Source organism: Melopsittacus undulatus, chromosome 17 (assembly GCF_012275295.1).
Source record: "Melopsittacus undulatus isolate bMelUnd1 chromosome 17, bMelUnd1.mat.Z, whole genome shotgun sequence".
Classification (NCBI taxonomy): domain Eukaryota; kingdom Metazoa; phylum Chordata; class Aves; order Psittaciformes; family Psittaculidae; genus Melopsittacus; species Melopsittacus undulatus.
This window is the reverse complement of record NC_047543.1, coordinates 3,666,183-3,686,105: the sequence shown is the minus strand read 5'-3', so window position 1 is coordinate 3,686,105 and position 19,923 is coordinate 3,666,183. Positions and strand designations below refer to the sequence as shown.

At 66.1% G+C, this 19,923-nt stretch overlaps 2 protein-coding genes across 2 annotated transcripts; one reads left to right on the top strand and one right to left on the bottom strand.

The window, feature by feature from the left end:
- The first annotated feature begins 5,358 nt into the window (after positions 1 to 5,358).
- Positions 5,359 to 10,496, top strand: NR1D1 (nuclear receptor subfamily 1 group D member 1). Its single transcript, XM_034070205.1, is given in 9 exon segments — positions 5,359 to 5,487; positions 7,194 to 7,523; positions 7,595 to 7,683; positions 7,763 to 7,907; positions 8,255 to 8,433; positions 8,436 to 8,729; positions 8,812 to 8,997; positions 9,681 to 9,891; positions 9,987 to 10,496. Coding segments are annotated over 9 exon segments (1,662 nt in total). The 5' UTR covers positions 5,359 to 5,459; the 3' UTR covers positions 10,187 to 10,496.
- Positions 10,497 to 12,839: 2,343 nt separating this feature from the next.
- THRA (thyroid hormone receptor alpha) lies at positions 12,840 to 18,524 on the bottom strand. Its single transcript, XM_034070206.1, has 8 exons — positions 18,312 to 18,524; positions 17,178 to 17,239; positions 16,066 to 16,166; positions 15,824 to 15,971; positions 15,011 to 15,216; positions 14,508 to 14,654; positions 14,173 to 14,431; positions 12,840 to 13,545 (listed from the first exon to the last, which is right to left on the bottom strand). The coding sequence occupies exons 1-8, from the start codon at positions 18,362 to 18,364 to the stop codon at positions 13,295 to 13,297; spliced, it is 1,227 nt and encodes a 408-aa protein (XP_033926097.1). The 5' UTR covers positions 18,365 to 18,524; the 3' UTR covers positions 12,840 to 13,294.
- Between the last annotated feature and the right edge of the window lie 1,399 nt (positions 18,525 to 19,923).

The window sequence follows — 19,923 nt, the reverse complement described above, 5'->3', positions numbered from 1 at the left end:
GAAAAGGGGGGTGCACACCCCCCGTGTGCGCGCACACCCCCCGCGGCTGCACCCCTGTGTGTGTGCAGAGCCCGCAGCTCCCGCTGTGCGCGTGCCCGTGTGCGCGCAGACACACCCTGCGGCCCCAGCGCGCACACATGCACGCGCACACACGTGTCCCTGTACACGCATGCACACGCGTGCACTCCCCTGCAGGGGGGGATCGCAGCCCCCGCTGCAGGCGCACGGCCTGTACTGCAGCCCCAGCACCAACACGTGTGCACACTAACACGCATGCACATTAACACATGCACACTAACACACGCACATGTATGCACGCTAGCACATGCATGCAAACATATGCACACATGTATGCACACTAACACATATGCACACTAACGTATTCATACAAACATGTATGCACACAAACATGTATGCACACATATATGCATACTAACATGTATGCAAACTAAGACATGCACACTAACACGTACACACTAACACGTATGCACACTAACACATGCACACTAACGTATGTAACCACGTATGCACACAAACATGTATGCACACTAACACACACTAACACGTATGCACACACACAACCCCCCGCAGCACACGCAGCACTGGGGACACGCAGAGGGCACACCAGGCACGTGCCGGGGACGTGCAGGGGACACGTGGGGGACGTGGGTATCCCCAGAGCCACATCCCCATCCACGGCTGCATGGGGGGGTCCCTGCACCCACTGCCCCCATCCCGTGTGGGTCACAGTGTCCACACCACACCGATCCCCCCCCCCCGGTGCTGTGGGTCAGCCGTGCCCCCCCCCCCCCGTGCCCCCCCCGTGCCCCCCCCCCGTGTGCGGCGGCGGCCCCGGGGGTTCCCGTGCCCCGGTGCCCGCTGCGCCAGGCCCACGTGCCACCGGCCGCCCGCCCGCACATGGCTCTGCAGCACCGAGGCTGCTGGGGCTAAAAATGGAGCAGGGCTCACATGCCAGCGCCACGTGACGCCGCCGCCAGCTCCTGCCATGGAGAGGGCTCCTGCACCGAGCACCGGGGGGGGGGGGGGGGGGGGAGCCGCTCACGGGGCTGGCACAGACCCCACAACCAGACCCAGTGCCCCCGAGGTCACGGCTGTGTCCTGTGGGGCTCGGGCTGCCCCACATCCCCCCCCCCGGCTCAGGGTGTGTTTAGGGAAGGTCATGGATGGGGCCGTGGGAAAGGGATGGGGGTTCCCCATCCTGCGGGCACATGGAGGGGGGGGGCTCCTCTCCCATCAGGGTTCCGGGGCTGTGGATGCAAACATCAGTGTGTGAGGTTTATGGGGGGGCACAGGGGTCCTCACACCCCACCCGGGCTGCTCCCCATAGGAGGGGCTTCCTGGGGCACCCCACATGGTGGATGCATTGAGATATACCCCCCCGGGGTCCCTGCACCACCTCTGCACCCTCATAGCAGCATCCCACTGATCTCTGGGTCCTGCACCCCCAAATCTTGCACCCCCCCCGGGGTCCCTGCATCCCCAAACCTGCACTCTGTACCCCCCACAGAGGTCCCTGCACCCCTCTCGAGTCCCTGCACCTCCAGACCTCCCTACGCACCTTACACCCTCCCTGGATCCCTGTGTCCATGCACCCTCTTGGGGTACATTCACCCCCAAATCTGCCCCTCCACTGACCTCTGCACCCCCATATCCTGCCCCCCTGCATCCTACATCCCCTGGGGTCTCTGCTCCCCATCCAGCCCCGGTCTGCCCCATCTCACGGTGCTGGGGTGCTGTGGGGTGCCCCGGTTGCTGTGGGGTGCCCCGGTTGCTGTGGGGTGCCCCGGTTGCTGTGGGTGCCCCGGTTGCTGTGGGGTGTCCCGGTTGCTGTGGGTGCCCCGGTTGCTGTGGGGTGCCCTGGTTGCTGTGGGGTGCCCTGGTTGCTGTGGGGTGCCCCGGTTGCTGTGGGTGCCCCGGTTGCTGTGGGGTGCCCCGGTTACTGTGGGGTGCCCTGGTTGCTGTGGGGTGCCCCGGTTGCTGTGGGGTGCCTCGGTTGCTGTGGGTGCCCCGGTTGCTGTGGGGTGCCCCGGTTGCTGTGGGTGCCCCGGTTGCTGTGGGTGCCCCGGTTGCTGTGGGGTGCCCCGGTTGCTGTGGGGTGCCTCGGTTACTGTGGGGTGCCTCGGTTGCTGTGGGGTGCCTCGGTTACTGTGGGTGCCCCGGTTGCTGTGGGGTGCCCCGGTTGCTGTGGGGTGCCCCGGTTACTGTGGGTGCCCCGGTTGCTGTGGGGTGCCCCGGTTGCTGTGGGTGCCCCGGTTGCTGTGGGGTGCCCCGGTTGCTGTGGGTGCCCCGGTTGCTGTGGGTGCCCCGGTTGTTGTGGGGTGCCCCGGTTGCTGTGGGGTGCCCCGGTTGCTGTGCGTGCCCCGGTTACTGTGGGTGCCCCGGTTGCTGTGGGGTGCCCCGGTTGCTGTGGGTGCCCCGGTTGCTGTGGGGTGCCCCGGTTGCTGTGGGGTGCCTCGGTTACTGTGGGGTGCCTCGGTTACTGTGGGTGCCCCGGTTGCTGTGGGGTGCCCTGGTTGCTGTGGGGTGCCCCCACCCAGGCCTTGTTTACCTGATGTTTTTCCCTTTCCGCAGGGAGGGGAAAGGCGAGTCCTGGCAGCACAGAGCTACCGGCCTCAGCCAAGAGCCATGGGGCTGAGCCAGGGCTGATCTTACCTCCTTGGCCATGGTTCTGCTGCTGCACAGCAGGAAACCCCCCCCAAAACCCCAAGGAGCACCCAGCACCCACAGCAGCACTGAGGCTCCAGCCCTCCCACCTGCTGCCATCAGTGGGATCCCATGGGGAGGAAAGGCAGGTTCGGGGGCGGGAGGGGGGGGCAGCACCCCATAACCAGGGTGAGACCCAGGACCTCTGGTTGGCCCTACCTAAAGCTGGGGAAACTGAGGCACGATGCGGCATGGGGACCGCACGTTGCCCTCAGCCCCATAGGGATGCTGCAGCCCCATAGTGGGTTTGGAGCATCAGGGGAAGGGGAGTCCTGGGGGTGTCTGTACCCCATAGACCCCAGTGCCAACTAGTGGGGGTAACAGGGGGTCACAGGCAGGACCAGCCCCATCCGGGCCGGTGACCCCCCCAACCCCCACCTTGTCCTGGAATGGGTACAAGGTAAACAACCCGGGTAAAAATAACCCCTGCACCGGCACTGGGGCGAGCGCCGCGGCTGTCACGTGGCACCAGCGCACGGCACCACCGGGCACCGGGAGCCTCCGGACACCCCCGGGCAGAGGGGTGCAGTGGGGGTACCGCATGCACCGGGGCAGGGAGCGGAGCCGGTGCAGGGGGGACACGTGTGTGCCCCGGTCACCCCAGGCTGTGCTCACCTGCGGCCTGAGTGTGGTGACCTTGGGGCTGGTTGGTGTGGCCGTTTGCACAAGGGATGGGTTGGCTCTGGCAGTGCCATGGGGGGTGCATGGGGTGACCCCAGGAATGCAGCCCCGGAGATTTGGGGGGTTCCCCAAAAGGGCCATAGGGCTGCCGAGGGTCCAGTGCAGCACCCGCTGTCACTGTGGCTTTGGTGGCCCCCTTAGCCCCATCCTGCTGCACCCAGCCTGGGGACCCTGCTCCCAGCACCCTCACACCAAGCTGCTGTGCCCCACAGCGAGACCCCTCTGTGGAATGGCTCAGTGAGACCCCACAGTGGAACCCCAAGGGGTTCATCTCATCCCTCCCAGCCCCACTCCCCTCCCGGGATCCCCGGGGCAGCCGGATAGCCGGGTCCAGCCGAGCATCCCGGTGCAGGACCGGCTGCGCTCCGTGCGCTGTGTGCTGTGTGTGGGGTTGTTTTCCCAGGCAGGATGAGCGGCTGAGTCACGGCTGATTGCTGCGGATGGGAACGTGCCGGGAGGGAACGAGGCACCGGGAGAGGCTGTGGCATCTGCATGGCTGGGGCAGTCCTGGCATAGCTGCAGCGAACAGGGATGGGGAGTGAGGGTCCCCCCATGCCAGGGACAGTGTCCCCCCATGTCCCCCTGTCCCTGTGCCAGCCTGGCACCACACATCCCGCTGGGAACCAGGCGGTGGTGTTGGCACAGTGCAACCAGGCAGTGACTCAGGGTGAGGGCACTTCAGGTGTCCCCATCACCCCCTGAGCCAGGAGCATCCCCGGTACCCAGTGAAGGTCCCTGGGGAGCCCCCAGCCAAGGAGCAGCCCCGTGCACCCACCAGGGCTGGTGCTAGGGGCAGTTTGGGGTGCAGGGCTCTGGTGTCCAACCCCCGGGCACCCCACAGCTCCCAGCATGGTCAGGGCACCCAAAGCCTCTCCTCCCATGGGATTATCTCTGAGGATTTCCTGGCTCTGGCACATCTGTGGCTCTGCACCATCTCTGCCTGGCTGGGGGCCAGGGCAGCACCTGGCACGTGGCACCCCCAAAACCCACCCCAACCTCGGGGCTATGAGCATCCATAGGGACCCTGGAGCCGTAACCTGGATCCGCTCAGCAGCTCAGCCCTGGCACCGTGGAACTGGGCACTGCACAGCACCGCAGCCCCTGGAGCTGGGCCAGGCTGGGCCAGGGCTGCCAAGCACGTGCCACACCGGGCACCCGCTGCTGCATTGCCCCGGTGGCCTCGGGGATGGGCTGGGCACGGGCAGGGGGTGCAGTAGGAGGCTGAGCTGTGCCATGGGGCAGGGGTCCTGAGGTGCCAGTGCCACACGGTGCCTGGGTGTCCCCAGTGCAGGGAATGGTGCCATGTGTGTGGGGTGACAGGGGTACCCGGGTGTCCCCAGCACAGGGAATGACGCCAGGCAGAGGATGACTGAGGTACCAGGGTGTTCCTGGCACAAGGACCGTGATGTGCTGCAGGATATCGGTGTCCCCAAGGGATGCTGCTATGCGGGGGACCAGGGGTGCCAGTGCTGTGCCAGGGTGTCCCCAGTGCAGAACAGTGCTGTGCAGAGTGATAGGGGTATCTGTGTGTCCCTGTGCAGGGAACAGTGCCATGCTTGGGTGTCCCCACCGCGGGTACTGCAGTGCGCAGTGACAGGCTGCCCGGGTGTCCCCATGCAGGGGACACTGCCGCACTCGGGTGTCCCTGCTGCAGGGTGACAGGGGCCGGTCCCGGTGCTCGCGGGTGGGATGCGGGATGCGGGATACGGGATGGGGGATGCGGGATGTGGGATGCAGGATGCAGGATACGGGATGGGAGGGGGGGGGTGTCCCCGGGGGGGGTCCCGGTCGCTCCCGGTGTCCCCGGTGGCAGCGCGGGTCCGGGGCCGCCGGCGGAAAGTGTGTCACTGGGGCACGAGGCTCTCCCCGGGAATCACATGGGGGAGGCGGCGGCGCCGCGTGCGGCCCAGTGCGCAGCCGCGGCCGGTGCCGGGCGGGCGGCGGGGCGGGCGGCGGGCGCACAACAGCCCCGGCCGGGCGGCGGCAGGCACGGCTCGGAGCGGCTCCGCTGCACCGGCCCCTGCGCAGCCGAGGACCCCGATCCCGGCCCCAGGATGGCCGCTCCCGAGGCCGGCAGCACAGGTCAGTGCCGCACCGCAGGCGGGGACTGCGCGCTCGGAGGATGAGGATCCCGCAGAGCCGGCCGCGCACCGGGGCTCTGCGTACCGGAACGGGGTCCGTCCTACCGGGCACCGGGCGGTCCCGCATCGCGGGTCCCGCGTTCTCGGGCACAGTCAGAGAGGGAAGGATGGGAGCTGGCACCGGGGATCCTGCGCACGGGGGGGACCGGAACACCGGCACCGGGGGGATCCCAACACCGGCACCGCAGCGCTCCGCTTATCGCGGCGGGGGGAAACCGGGAGCGGGGGAATCCCGAGCGCGGAGATGGGACCGGGATCGGCGCATCGGGAGCGGCACTGGGCAGTGGCGGTGCGGGGCACCCGGGGACGAGCACCGGGAAGGGGCGGGGAAATAACGGGGGGGGGGAACGGAGGCGGTGCCCCCCCCGGCACGTGTCCCCCTCCCCGCCGCTGCCACGTGCGGAGTTTGTTTTCCCCGCAGCCCCTCCCCTCTCTCGCTCCCATTGGTTATCTGCGTTAGTGACGTCATCATGACATCACACACGCCCCCACTCCCCCTCCGAAAAGGCGGGGACGCCGCGTTCTGTTTATAACCAAGGGGGTGGGGCGGGGGGGGGGGGTGTGTTTTGGGGGGGTAGAAAGGTGGAGGGGGGGTACGATAAAAGGGAGTGGCTTCGTGGCAGGCCAATAGGAAGTGGGAGAGTGGGCGGGACAAAGCCTGAAGGAGGCGTGGCCTCGAGGGGGCCACGTGCGGCGCGAGCACGTGGCGCGGCGGCGTGAGGCTGCCTGAGCTTAGACGGGGCTGGGGGGGGCACTGGAGCGGTTGGTTTAGAGGGGGGGTCCCGGTGTGATGGGTTCGGGAATGGCCCCAGTGTCCGGTACAACCCCTCCAGGGATCCCCTCACCCCAAGCATCCTGAGGGGGGAGGTCCCGAGGCTTCGGAATGGGGGAATCCCCTCATTATTTTGATGTCCCGGGAGCCCCAAGGCCGCTGGGGACCCAATTTGGTGACCCCCTTTGGAGGTGGATTACTGGGGGAGGGGCTGTGTTGGTAGCATGGTGGCTCCGGCAGCAACTGTGTGCGACAGGAGACACATGGTCCTGGTGATCCCATGTGTCCCTGATGTCACCCTCTGCATGTCCCGGCTCCGAGCTATGCCCTGCTGTTGCTGCATTGGATTTGGAGGGGGAGGGTGTCTGTGATACAGGGATGGCTGTGAGCCCCCCATCTTTGTGTTATGTGTGGGACTATGAGATAGGGGTGACTGTGACCCCCGCATCTTTGTGGGGTTCCCCCCCTGCAGATCCATTTACTGCACCCCATAAGTGAGGGGGCTGTGCTGAGCTCCCCCGTGGTGCCCTATGTGTGGGTGCAACTGCCGTGACATCCGTGTTACGCCTCCAGAGCATTCCCAGCCCGTGTTTCTCCCATGGGTGCTCCCAGGGCTCCCTGCCCGTGTCCCCATCCGACACGTTCCGGGTAACGCGGCTGTCCCCGTTCCACGTGGAGCCGGTGCCCGTGTGGCCGCCGCCGGGCGCGGTGCCTGACTCAGGGTGCGTGGCACACGTGCGGCCGCTGCCAGCGGGATCCCCGTGGGTCCGGGATGGATCCGGGCACTTCCCGTGCTCCTGCCCTGCCCCGGGGCTGTGATCGCGGCTGCGGCTGAGCCCGGCGCAGCTCGGTGCATGGGTGGCTCCGCTCTGCAGGCGGTGTCATCAGCTACGTGGGCTCCAGCTGCGCTTCACCCAACCGCACCAGCCCCGTCTCGCTCTGCAGCGACAGCTCCAACGGCAGCTCCCAGTCCGGCTCCCAGCCCTTCCCCACCTATTTCCCCCCATCACCCACCGGATCCCTTCAGGATTCCCGTGCTTACGGCGGGGGCTCGTTGGGCACCCATGAGGATGGCTCCCCTTCCTCCTCCTCCTCCTCCTCCTCATCCTACGGCTCCTCGGTGAACTTCCCCGGGGTGCAGCCGCAGGTCGCTGTGGATGAGCGGCGCCGCAGCTCGCCCAGCAAAGCCGGCAGCACCGTCACCAGTGAGTGGGGCACGCCGGGGGGGGGGGTACGGGGGTCCCCCCCGGACCCTGCTCACCCCTGTACCCCACAGAGCTGAACGGGATGGTGCTGCTCTGCAAGGTCTGCGGGGACGTCGCCTCCGGCTTCCACTACGGCGTCCATGCCTGTGAGGGCTGCAAGGTACTGGGATGGGACCGGAGTGATGGGGAGCCCCTGCGGTGTTGTGGGGGGCCATGGGTGACCCCCTCTCTGCCCACAGGGCTTCTTCCGCCGCAGCATCCAGCAGAACATCCAGTACAAGAAGTGCCTCAAGAATGAGAACTGCTCCATCGTCCGCATCAACCGCAACCGCTGCCAGCAGTGCCGCTTCAAGAAGTGCCTGCTGGTTGGCATGTCCCGTGATGGTGAGCTCAGCACCCCCAAAACGCCCCTCAGAACTGGTTGTTCAGTGCTGTACAAGCCCTCTGGGGGTGGGACCCCCTGTGCCCAGGGCTGCATGTCCCCTCCAGTGGTGGGTCCCCCCATTTTCAGGGCTCTGTGTCCCCTCCAGGACCAGGTACCCCCATGCATGGAGCTCTGTGTCCCCCTCTTGGGATGTGTCCTGTTGTCAAGGCTCTACATCCCCACCAAGCCAGGGCATAGGGATGCAGCCACATCCCCAGCATCCCCTGCACCCCCATCACACATTACTGGGAGGGGGGCTGTTAGTGCACCCCATCTCCCCACTAACACCAGTATGTCCCCCCCCCAGCGGTGCGCTTCGGGCGCATCCCCAAGCGGGAGAAGCAGCGGATGCTGGCGGAGATGCAGAGCGCCATGAGCAGCATGGGCAGCGTCCCACCGGCCATGCCCGCCCCGGCCGAGGGTCCAGCCCTGGGGGGGGGCCGCCCGCTGCCTCCGGGGCCCCCCCCCACCGCTCGTCCCGCCCCCCCCCCGCCGCCTGCTTCTCCCAGTTCCCGCAGCAGCTGACCCCCCCCCGCTCACCCAGCCCCGGGGGGGGCACCGAGGACGTCATCGCCCAAGTGGCCAAGGCGCACAAGGAGATCTTCATCTACGCCCATGACAAGCTGGGTCCCCCCCCCGCCTGCGACAGCAGCCTCCTGCGCTGGGACGCACCCCCCGCCTGGACCCCCGGCCCCCCCGAGCCCCGGCTCTGCCCCCCCGCGTACCCCGAGCCCCCGGCGCGGGGCTGCCCGTGGCCCCGCGGCACCAAGGACGTTCTGCCGGTGAGCACGGGGGGGTCCCGCTGCCCCCCCATGGGTACCGGAGCCGTTCACTGCCCAGGGCTGAGCCGTGCCTCACCCGCAGGCCTGCCCCATGAACAGCCACCGGCCTGGCCGCAGCGGGCGCTCGGTGCAGGAGATCTGGGAGGATTTCTCCCTCAGCTTCACTCCTGCTGTCCGTGAGGTGGTTGAGTTTGCCAAGCACATTCCCGGCTTCCAGGCCCTGTCCCAGCACGACCAGGTCACCCTGCTCAAGGCTGGCACCTTCGAGGTATGTTCCCGGAGCACAAGGGTTTGGTGTGCTGCAGGGCCGGGCACGGTGCCCCATGGCCCCCACACAGAGTCCCATGGCATTGCATGCCCCATGGGTCAGCATGGAATGATACAGCATTTCATGGCACCCTATGGAGCAGCACAGTGTCCTTGCAGCATGGGCACTATGTCCGATGGCACTGTATGGTGCACCACAGCATGGCACGGAGCCCCATGGCACTGTATGGTAACCCACGGCATTGCATAATGCCCATGGACTGGCATGGAGCTGCACGGCACAGAGCCATGGCGTGGAGCATGGCACTACATTGTGGTCCATGGCATCATATGGTGCTCCATGGCATGCAGCTGTGGCACGGAGCATGGCACTGTATGGTGGTCCATGGCATCACATTGTGCTCCATGGTATTGCATGGTGGTTCATAGCATGGAGCTGTGGCACAAAGCATGGCAGTGTATGGTGCTCCCTGGCGCAGAGCGTGGCACTGCATGGTGGTTCATGGCATGGAGCTGTGGCACAGAGCACGGCAGCGTATGGTGTTCCACGGCATCCCATGGTGCTCCATGGCACAGAGCCGCGGCAGAGCACGGCGCTGTCCGGTGTGGTCCATAGCATCTCACTGGCGCCGGCAGTGAGGCAGGATGCCTGTCGCGGTGCCGCTGACGCCGCGTGTGCCGCAGGTGCTGATGGTTCGCTTCGCCTCACTCTTCGACGTGAAGGAGCAGACGGTGACGTTCATGAGCCGGACGAAGTACAGCCTGCAGGAGCTGTGGGGCATGGGCATGGGCGACCTGCTCAGCTCCATGTTCGAGTTCAGCGAGAAGCTCAGCGCCCTCGACCTGACCGACGAGGAGCTGGGGCTCTTCACTGCCGTCGTCCTGGTCTCGGCAGGTTGGCACTTGCAGCAATGCTGGGGGGTTGGAGCTTGAGGGGTGTGTGTGTGTGTGTGTGTGTGTGGCACCATCTACATACACCCCCCCCCCCAGACCGCTCGGGGATGGAGGACACGGCATCGGTGGAGCAGCTCCAGGAGACCCTGATCCGAGCCCTGCGCGCCCTGGTGCTGAAGACACATCCAGCTGAGACCTCCCGGTTCACCAAACTGCTGCTGAAGCTGCCGGACCTGCGCACCCTCAACAACCTGCACTCCGAGAAGCTGCTCTCCTTCCGCATCGATGCCCAGTAGGGCCCCCATGGACCCCCCGGGCACCCACCACCCTGTACATAGCACCGCGGGTTTGGGGTGGGGGAATACACGAGCCCCCCTCCACCCCTTCCCCCCAAGGGGCAGCACCAACCCCATGGCACCCACCGGACTCCCAAAGGGTGGGCGCTGGGATGCCAGGACCCCCCTGTTCCCCCATAGTGGGCATCAGCCCCACAGCAACGCTGGCAGCGCCGGGGGGGGTTTCCCCATCCCGGTCCCCCCACTCCGGCAGGCAGCGGTGGGAAGCAGAGGCCGGACCCAGCCAAGCTCTATGGGTGGGTTTGGTTGGGTTTGGTTTCTGGTTTTGTTTTTTTTTTCTTTGTTTTCATCATATATTTATTACATAAATATATAGTAAAATAGACCAGCAACAATTACCATAAAAATATCTTTCTTTAAAATCCTGACCAAAACACAAAAGGGTTTAAAATCGCACGTCACAGACTGTGATTGTCACGGAGCTCAGCGTGTGTGTGTCCCGTCCCCCCCCCCCCCAACACCCCCTCCCAACCCTCCCCATCCCGCGCCCTACATTCAGCGACGCCGGCCGCGGCCCCCGCCGCCACCATGCATAGTAGGGGGACCCCGTGCCGGGGCCGTGCCGCACCGGTGGGCTCGACACGGCCTCAAGCAGGGGCAGCTCCGGGAGCCATGAGGTATGTGCTTGGGGGGGGGACGACAAGGGGATGACCCAGGGGAGGTGGTGGGATGGGGGGCACCGGTCCTACCCCCCCCTCCCACCCCAGGCGAAGCCGGGGCCGATGCTGGACGTGCGATGGCGACGCGAGACGGGGACGGGAGGTTGCGGCCCGGGGGGAGTGCGAGGGAGGGCGGGGGGTGCTGGCCAGGATGAGCCCCCCCAGGGCATCGTGCTGCTGCCCCGGGGGGACCCCAACACCCGCTGCAAGGGGGGGTACGGCTGCTGCTTCAGACACATCCCACAACAGCTCTGGCTGGCGGTGAGCAGCGCACAGCATCACACACACTGTGCACGGGAACACACGGGCATCGCAGGGCACCGGCACCGCGTGCCCACTGCGCCGGCGCTACACCAACATGCATGGGGCACTGCACCGGCACGGTATGGTCACTACACCAGCACTGCATGGACACTGCCAACAGCATGCATGGGCACTGCACCGGCACCACACCAGCACACATGGACACTGCATCGCCACTGCCACCAGTGTGGCTTGGCCACCGGCCTGGCACCGCATGGCACAGCGAGGGCATTGCACCAGCATTGCTCTAGCACACACGGCCCTCGCACCGGCACCGCACACGTGGGCACTGCCCCAGTGCCACAGCCCGAAGGCACCGGTGTGCACACGGAGCAGGGCTGAGTGTGACCATGGGCACCGGTGCTGCCGGGAGGGGGTGAACCCCTAAACCCTGCACCCCCCCCAGCACAGGCATTAATGTCCACCAGCACCGGTTCCTATTGCACAACCCGGTGCCGGTGCTGCCGGGACCCCCCGTGCCGGGCACCGCGCTGGCTCTTTAAGACATCTTGCACTAAGTGCAAAGCCAGCGCTGATGTTGCAGGGGGGGGTGGAGTTGCCGGGACCCCCCCCCCAACCATGAGGGCACCCATGGGTGCTGCAGCCCTGCCATGCCACACAGCCCCACTGCACCCCCTGGCCTGGCTTCAGGGAGGGGGTGTGGGGGGGGTGTCTCTGGTGGGGTCCCCAGACACGACCCCCTATGCCAAGGCGGGGGGGGCGGTGGGGGGGGGGCGGAGGGGCCCCCACGTGTCTCATGGTGGGAATTTTTCTGCTTTTAAATGACCCGTAAAAAGATTTTTTTTGTTTTTAATTACAAAAATTATATATTTTATAGATATTTATATATATATATATATATTAGCTTAGGTGGGCCCCGGCAGGCCGCCTGCTCCGGCCGCCCCCCCCGCACCCCCCCTCAGCCTCCGCCTGAGGTAAGAAAAGATTCACAAACCTAAATTTGGGGGGGGGGGGAGAGGGGAGGGGGGGATGGGGGAAGGTGATAAAACCATTCCCAGGTACCCCCCCTGCAGCCCCCCCCGCAGCCCCCCCCCCACTGCAGCCTGGCCTCCCCCCCCCCCCCCCCCCCCCGGTGCGGAGGAGGGGTGTGATTTAGGGGGTACAGCCCCCCCGCCCCCCCGAAGTGCTGCTGCCGGGGGGGGGGCAGTAGTGCAGTGGGGGCCATGTGGGGTCCCGGGGGGGGCACCCGCTGCCCCCCCCCCCATCCCCGCCGGTGCCTCTGGGGCCATTGCAACTCCTGACGGACACGACAAATAAACCCACAAGGACGGGGGGGGGAACAACAACAAAAAGAAGGACAACGGAAAAGGTGGGGGGTGATGGGGGGGCGGCCGCAGCGGGTCCCCCCCCTCCCCACGGTGTCCCGCAGCGCCCACCGTCTGCGGCGCTTGGCACAAAATCAGCTCCTCTCAGCCCAAAATAGACAGAGAAAACCAAAGCCCCGAATCTGGCCCCAAATCCTGGGGGGGGTGGGTGGGAAATGGGGTGCAGGGCATGGGGGGGGGCGCAGGTCCCCCAGCCCTCCACACACCCCTCCCCCCCCCACCTTCCCCATCGCCACCACTGTGCCCCCCAATAACCCTCACCCTGCTATAAGGAGGGGTCCTGGCCCCCCCCTAACCCTGGCCCCCGCGCTGCTGCCTGGCCCAAAGTGCATGGGGCCGGGGCAGCCTCTCCCTGTGCAGCCCAGAGCCCCCTCCTCTCCTCTGCTCTTCCTCCTCCTCCTCCTCCTCCTCTCTCCTTCCAAAGTGCAGTTAGTTTAATATTTTAGCCTCTCAGGGAGGGAAATAAATGCTTAAAAAATAATAATCTAAGAAGAGAAGGACAATAAAGAAACGTTCGACATCGGGGCCCTTCCCTGTGCAAACAAACAAAATTCATCAAGTCCTGGGGCGCTGGGGGGCTGTGGAGGGGGGGCAGCCGTGGGGGGGCACAGCAGGACCCCCCCCTCCCTTGGGCGCAGCATTCCCCCAGTAAGAGAACTTGGGGGGGGTGATGTGGGGCTGAGCGGGGTAGGGGCCGTCCGGGGCGGTGGGGGGTGTGTGTGGGGTGGGGGGTGGCAGCCCTACACCTCCTGGTCCTCGAAGACCTCGAGGAAGAGGGGGGGGAAGAGCTCGGTGGGACACTCCACCTTCATGTGCAGGAAGCGGCTGGCGTGGCAGGCGCCGATCATCCGCAGATCCGTCACCTTCATCAGCAGCTTGGGCCAGAAGTGGGGAATGTTGTGTTTGCGGTAGTTGATGTAGTGCTCGAAGGCCAGCAGGTATGTCTCCTGGCACTTCTCGATCTTCTCCACGCAGATCAGCCCCGTCCGGTCTGCGGGAACAGGGGGATCGAGGGTGGGATGCTCCATGTCCCAAACTCCCCCCCCCACCAGCATGCAATGGCTAACCAGGGTATCGGGTGCTCGCACCATGCACTTTGTGCTCCTGGGGAAGAAGATGCTCACCCCTTGCACCCCCTGTTCCCAGGGCTGCAGCACTGGGGAGTGGGATCCCCACTCCTGGGGCACTAGGAACTGGGGTGCTCACCCCTTGGCTGCTGCAGCACCAAGAACTGGGGTGCCCACCCCTTGCACCCCAACTCCTAGGGCAGTGAGCATTCCAGTGCCCACAACACCAAGGTGCCCAAGCCCATGCACCTCAATGTGCCCATCCCATATCCCCTCAAACCAGTGGGGACCATTTTCCCCAAGGTGCTCAGCCAATGCACCCTGAAGGCGCTGAGGGCTCCGGGTATTGGGATGCCCACCCAATGCACCCTGACGGTGATGGGGGCTCAGGGCATTGGGATTCCCACCCAATGTACCCTGAAGGTGCTGAGGGCTCCGGGCATTGGGATGCCCACCCAATGCACCCTGAAGGTGCTGAGGGCTCCGGGCATTGGGATGCCAACCCCATTCCCCTCCCCAGCACCCCTGGGCACAGCCAGCACTGCCGCTACCTGAGGACATGAGCAGCACAGCCTGGAGCAGGGCCACCTCGGTGTCATCCAGGTTGAAGGCAGACAGGGACTTGCCCAGGTCGAAGATGGCATCGGAGACGACTCCGAGGCCTCCGTTCTTGAGCTGCTCACGCTTCACAGCCATCTCCCCACTGAGCGTCAGCGTCTCGCTCTCGGGGTCGTAGCGCACGGCCGCCCGCAGGGACATGATCTCCATGCAGCAGCCCTTCAGCAGGATGATCTGGTCTTCGCAAGGCAGCTGCGGGTGGGGATGGTGTCACCGGTGGTGCTGGGGGGGGTTTGGGGTCCCCCACGTCCCGCGGCCCCCCCCTTACCTCTGAAAACATGGGCAGTTTTTTGGCAAAGTCGACCACGCGGGTGATCGCCGGGGTGATGATTTTTGTAAACTCGCTGAACGCCTCCAGGTCGACTTTGTCCCCGTCAGGCATTGAGGCCATGGGCGACTGGCCGATGTCCTCGGGCTGCGGGACACAGGCAGAGACCGTGGGGTTAGGGGGTCCCCAAGCACGTCACCCCAATCCCATCACCCCTATGGCAGCGGGGGGAAACCGAGGCAGGGCTGGGAGCGGGGCAGCAGCCAGGAGAGGGAGCTGTGTGCCAGCAGCACGGCAGGGACAGGGACAAGGCCACCCCCAGGGCACAGCTGTCCCCTTCGGTCACCACTAACCCCATAACCCATCTGGGGGTGACAAGCTCAAGGACATTGGGTGACGTCCGGATTGCTCCCCTGGTGCCATGCAGGCACCAAGCGTGTGGGTGCTCAGGTCCCAGAGGGTGCTGGGGGGGGGGGGGGGGGTACCCCCCATCCGTGTCTCACCAGGAATTTCCGCTTCTGCTTCCAGTGGCTGCCCTGGGCATTGGTGCTGCGATGGGCCTCGGTCACCACGTGGATGAGCTCCCACTCCTCTGCACTGGGGTTGGGACGATGCTGCAGGGACTTGATCATCTCCTCCTTCCGCCGCCGCTCCCGGTTCTCCTCGATCAGCTTCCGCTTCGCTACCCGCTTTGAATCATCCAGCACCACTGTGGGAGCACCCAATGCAGTGCTCAGCACCCCCCAGTGCATCCCACCCCACAGCCTGCACCCCAACCACTGCTCCAGCACCCCACGGTGTTTGTGCCAGGACCCCAACCCAGTGGAGACCCCACTTGCAGCACTGTGTGCAGCTCTGGGGTCCTCAGCATCAGGACATGGAGCTGCTGGAGCAAGGCCATGGGAGGCCATGAGGATGAGCAGGGGCTGGGGCAGCTCCCGGATGGAGCCAGGCTGAGAACATTGGGGCTGGAGAAGAGAAGCTGCATGGAGACCTCAGAGCAGCTTCAGTGTCTGAAGGGGGCTACAAGGATGCTGGAGAGGGGCTCTGCAGCAGGGACTGGAGGGACAGGACAAGGGGTGATGGGTTCAGACTGAAACAGGGGAAGTTCAGGTTGGATCTAAGGCAGAAGCTGTTCCCTGTGAGGGTGCTGAGGCGCTGGCACAGGGTGCCCAGAGAAGCTGTGGCTGCCCCATCCCTGGCAGTGCTCAAGGCCAGGTTGGACACAGGGGCTTGGAGCAGGATGATCCTAACATCCTTCCCAACCCAAACCATTGTGTGATTCCTTGTGCGTCCCCCCCACCCCTCACACTCACAGTCCATGGCCATGCCCACGGAGATGCACTTCTTGAAGCGACAGAGCTGGCACTGGTTGCGGGTGATCTTGTCAATGACACAGCACCCATCGTACTTGCAGGAGTACGTGGGGTGCAGGTTCTTCTGGATGGTCCGACGGAAGAAGCCCTGGGGACAGCACAGGGATACACACACACACAATGCGGTGACCCCCATGAGCCCCCCCTGCCTCCTGCCCCCCCCCAGCCCCCTGCCCGCTCACCTTGCAGCCCTCGCAGGTGATGCAGCGGTAGTGGTAGCCGGTGGCTTTGTCCCCGCACACCACACACTGTTCATCTTTGTCCAGGTAACTAGGGATGTACCCTGGGGGGGGCACAGGGGGTCAGGGACGCCCCCACCCCCTGCCTCAGTGTGCCCCCCATGGCTGCTGACAGCCCCAGCATGGGAAGGGTTAACAGCTGAGGGTCTGGGGGGGGCTGCCCAAGCCCCCCGCAGCAATAAAGCTTCCATTATCCGGCTGGGGAGGCGGCTGCAGGGGGGGGTGTCCCTGTCCCCCCTTGGCACACAATGGCTCACTGTCCCCTGGCAGCCCAGGGAACAGCCCCCCCAGCATCAGCCTTACAGGGAAACTGAGGCAGGGGGCACCCATGATGTTTGTGGGTCCCAGCACCCATGATGTTTGTGGGTCCCAGCACACATGATGTTTGTGGGTCCCAGCACCCACAATGCATGGGGTCCCAGCACCCACAAACAATGGGTGCATCCCAGCATCTCCACTCCCTGGGATGCAGCAAACTGAGCTGTGGGAGCCCCTGGTGCCCTGTGGGTGCTGGATGCAGAGGACCCCATGTCCCCCCCCCCAGAGCAGGGATGGGTGCGGGAGGGATGGGCCAGGAGCCGGATGCTCGGGTCCCTCCGGGGCCTCTCGTGCTCCCAGCGGGATCCTGCCGGCGCCGGCCGCTCCCCGCTGGGGAATGGGGCAGGGCTGGGGGGCAGCGCCCGGCCAGGGCCCCTTATCTCCCACCCCAGGGTGCTGCCAGCACCGATAGCACCGCCCCAGCTCAACCCATGGCCATGGAGGGGGGAAAGGGCACCCCATGGGTGCTTGGGGTCCCAGTGGGCACGTGGGGTGCTGGGGGGGGGTACCCACAGCAACGTGGGGGTCTCTGGCAAAGACACTGGGGGCCCACCAGGAACATGGGGTGCTGGGGGGATCCCAGAATCCGCGGCATGGGCATGGGGATGGTGGGTGGGATGCAGGCAAGACCTGCAGTGCCTGCAGAACCCGGCAAGGATGGGGGGCACCCAGGGGGGCCTGGCGGGGAGCAGGGGCTCCTTTGGGGGTGCCGGGGGCCCTCGGGGGGTGTCCCCTACCTGACATGCTGCTCTTCACCAAACATTGGCTGCTCTTTCTTTTGCGCTTGCCATCCAGCCACCTGCGGGAGGGGGCCAGGCTGGGACCGTGCCCCAGTGACCCCCAACAGCTCCCCACAGCCCCCCCACAGCCCCCCACAGCCCCCCCCACCCGCAGGCAGACCCCCCTCACCGGGGTCCCGGCTGGGGCAATGCGGTGCCAGGGGGTGCCCCATGGGGTGCAGAGGGGCTCTGGTGACCCCCAACCTGGGGTAGGGCATCAGTGGGGGGGGTGAGAATGGGGAGGGGAGAGGAGGGGGGAAGGAGGAAGAGGGGGAAAGGGAAAAGGTGGGGGAGGGGCAGGGAAGGGCTGGGGGGGGAGGGGCGGGGTGGGGGAGGGGCTCATTTACAGTCAAAGACAAAATGTCCTTTTGGCTCAGCGGGGAAGTGACGTCAGAGGGGCTCAACCAATGGGGAGCCGCGGGGGTCCGCGCCTCGCCCGCACGGCAGCAGCCCATTGGCTGAGTGGTCCGGCACTGCTTGAAGTGGGGGGGGGGGGGCGCCCCGATGCCCCGGGGATGGGCACCTGCGGTGGTGAATGGGGGGGGGGGGGTCCCGCACCCGGGGGGGGGGCAGGGGGGTTAGGGTCTCCCCCCTCCAGCCCAAGGTGACCCCGGGCCCGGCCCCCCCCGGGGCACGTGAGAACCGCGGCCCTCCCGAAATAGCCCCAGGACAGGGGGGCCGAGGGGCCCCGGGGGGCAGCGGGCGGCAGGGAGAGGGGGGGGCACGGGGACCCTTGGGGACAGCCAGGGCAAAGAGGGGCAGGAGGACAGCAGGGCTATGGGGGGCACACGGGGGTACACAGGGCATGGGAATGCATGGGGACATCGGGGGCAGAGACACAGCCACGGCCATACAGGGATGCACGGGGTCCTACTGGACACAGGGACACATGGGAAACACCAGGCCTGGTGATGTACAGGGCACGGGGACACACGGGACACAGAGAGCATGGGGACACACGGGACACATGGGACACACTGGACATGGGGACACACAGGGCACAGGGATGTACCAGGCATGGGCACACTTGGGAACACACAAGGATGCACAGGGCACGGGGCCATGTGTGTTGCGGTGACACCGGGGGCTCACCGGGTGTCCTCTGGCTCCGACAGCGGGTCCAGGGTGCTGGGCTTCTGTTCCATTCACCGCAATTCCATCAAGGAGCGCTCAGCACCGACCGAGTGGGCTCCGCCACCGGTGCCACGCACGGAGCAGGAGGGGGCCACGGCGGGGGGGGCTACGATGCGCTCCCCATGGCGCCCAGCTCAGTGCTCAGCTCCGTGCAGCATCCCGGGCCCGACCCTATGGGACAGACCACGGCTGAGCCGGGACCCCCCCGTGATAAGGGTCCCTATGGGGGTGTCGACTGGGAGCTCACCCCATAGTGTGGGGCTGGGTGCGAGCACGAGGGATGTGTACGGACACGTGGCAGGAGGAAAGGGCCTGGGGGTGCATGCAACAGCAGCGGGGCTGGGGTGAGCATGCAAGGCACACGGGTGTGCAGGGCTGCATGAGGCTGTGTGGGGAAGCACAGGCACACGCAGGTGCTATGGGGCAGGGCTCAGGGCTCTGCAAGCAGTGGGCAGGGGAGCCCATAGGAGTTATGGGGTGCTCAGAGGACCCCCCTCAGGTACCATGCCTGAGACTTGATGCATTCACCATACATGTAGCCAATCCCCCCCTTCCATGCTGGTGGGTGACTTACGGGGCGGGGGGCTCCGGGGCGGGGGGGGGGTACCGGGGGTTCCCTTCTCTGCAGCTCTCCTGTATAGCAAAGACAAAGCTCAGTAGGGCTGTAGTGCAGCAGCACCAGGCTCACACCCCCTCCCCCCATGCTCCACATCCCTATGGATGCCCAGCACCCATCGCACACATCCTCAGCACCCCATTGGGATGGGATGGGATGGGGGGGGGGTGGAAGGAAGCCCCCATTTGCCTGCACGGGGGTGCGGGGCCGCCAGCCCGCGCCGGGCTCCATGCCCGGCCCTTGGGCTCCTGGGCTCCGTGCGGGGACAGGCAGAAAGTAGGTCACGTTTGTCTTGGCCGCAGCAGAAATTCCTCCGGCGGATTTAAACCGGCAGCGGCCGGGGCTCGGCTGCGCCCAGAGCCCCCCCCCCGGTACCCCCCCTATGGGGTACCCCAGCCCGGCCCTACACACCCCATCCAGCCACGGACACCCGGACAGCGCTGGGATGCAGTGATGCTGCACCCATGGGTGCTCGATGGCACCCAACGCGTGGCAACGCACAAGGGGTCCCTATAGACCCCTTGGGGGGGGGGGGGGCACTGCCTGCCTCTGCCTCTATGGGATACTGAGGCAGCACAGGGCATCCCAGCACCCACTCCCCACGTTGTGGGGAGCTCGGGGGGCCCTCCCTGCAGCTCCAGGCCATGGTTTGGGGCTGTACCTATAGAGCCGGGGCGGCGCGGCCGGGGGCTGCAGCAAATGTTTGTTCCATATGGGAACGGCGCGCGGAGACTTCCAAGTATAGGCACTGGCAGAGCTCCAGGGCCCTGCGGCCCCCGCCGGGCACCGGCCCCCCCCTTCCCACGGGACCCCGCGCGCTCGGTGCATGTGTGGGGCCAAGGGGGTGTCACCATCACCATGAAGCTGGCACAGGCCATGGCACGGGGCGCTCCACAACACGGCACAAGGTGGGGGGGGGGGGGGGGGGGGGGGGGGGCTCGGCTGTCGCTGCCT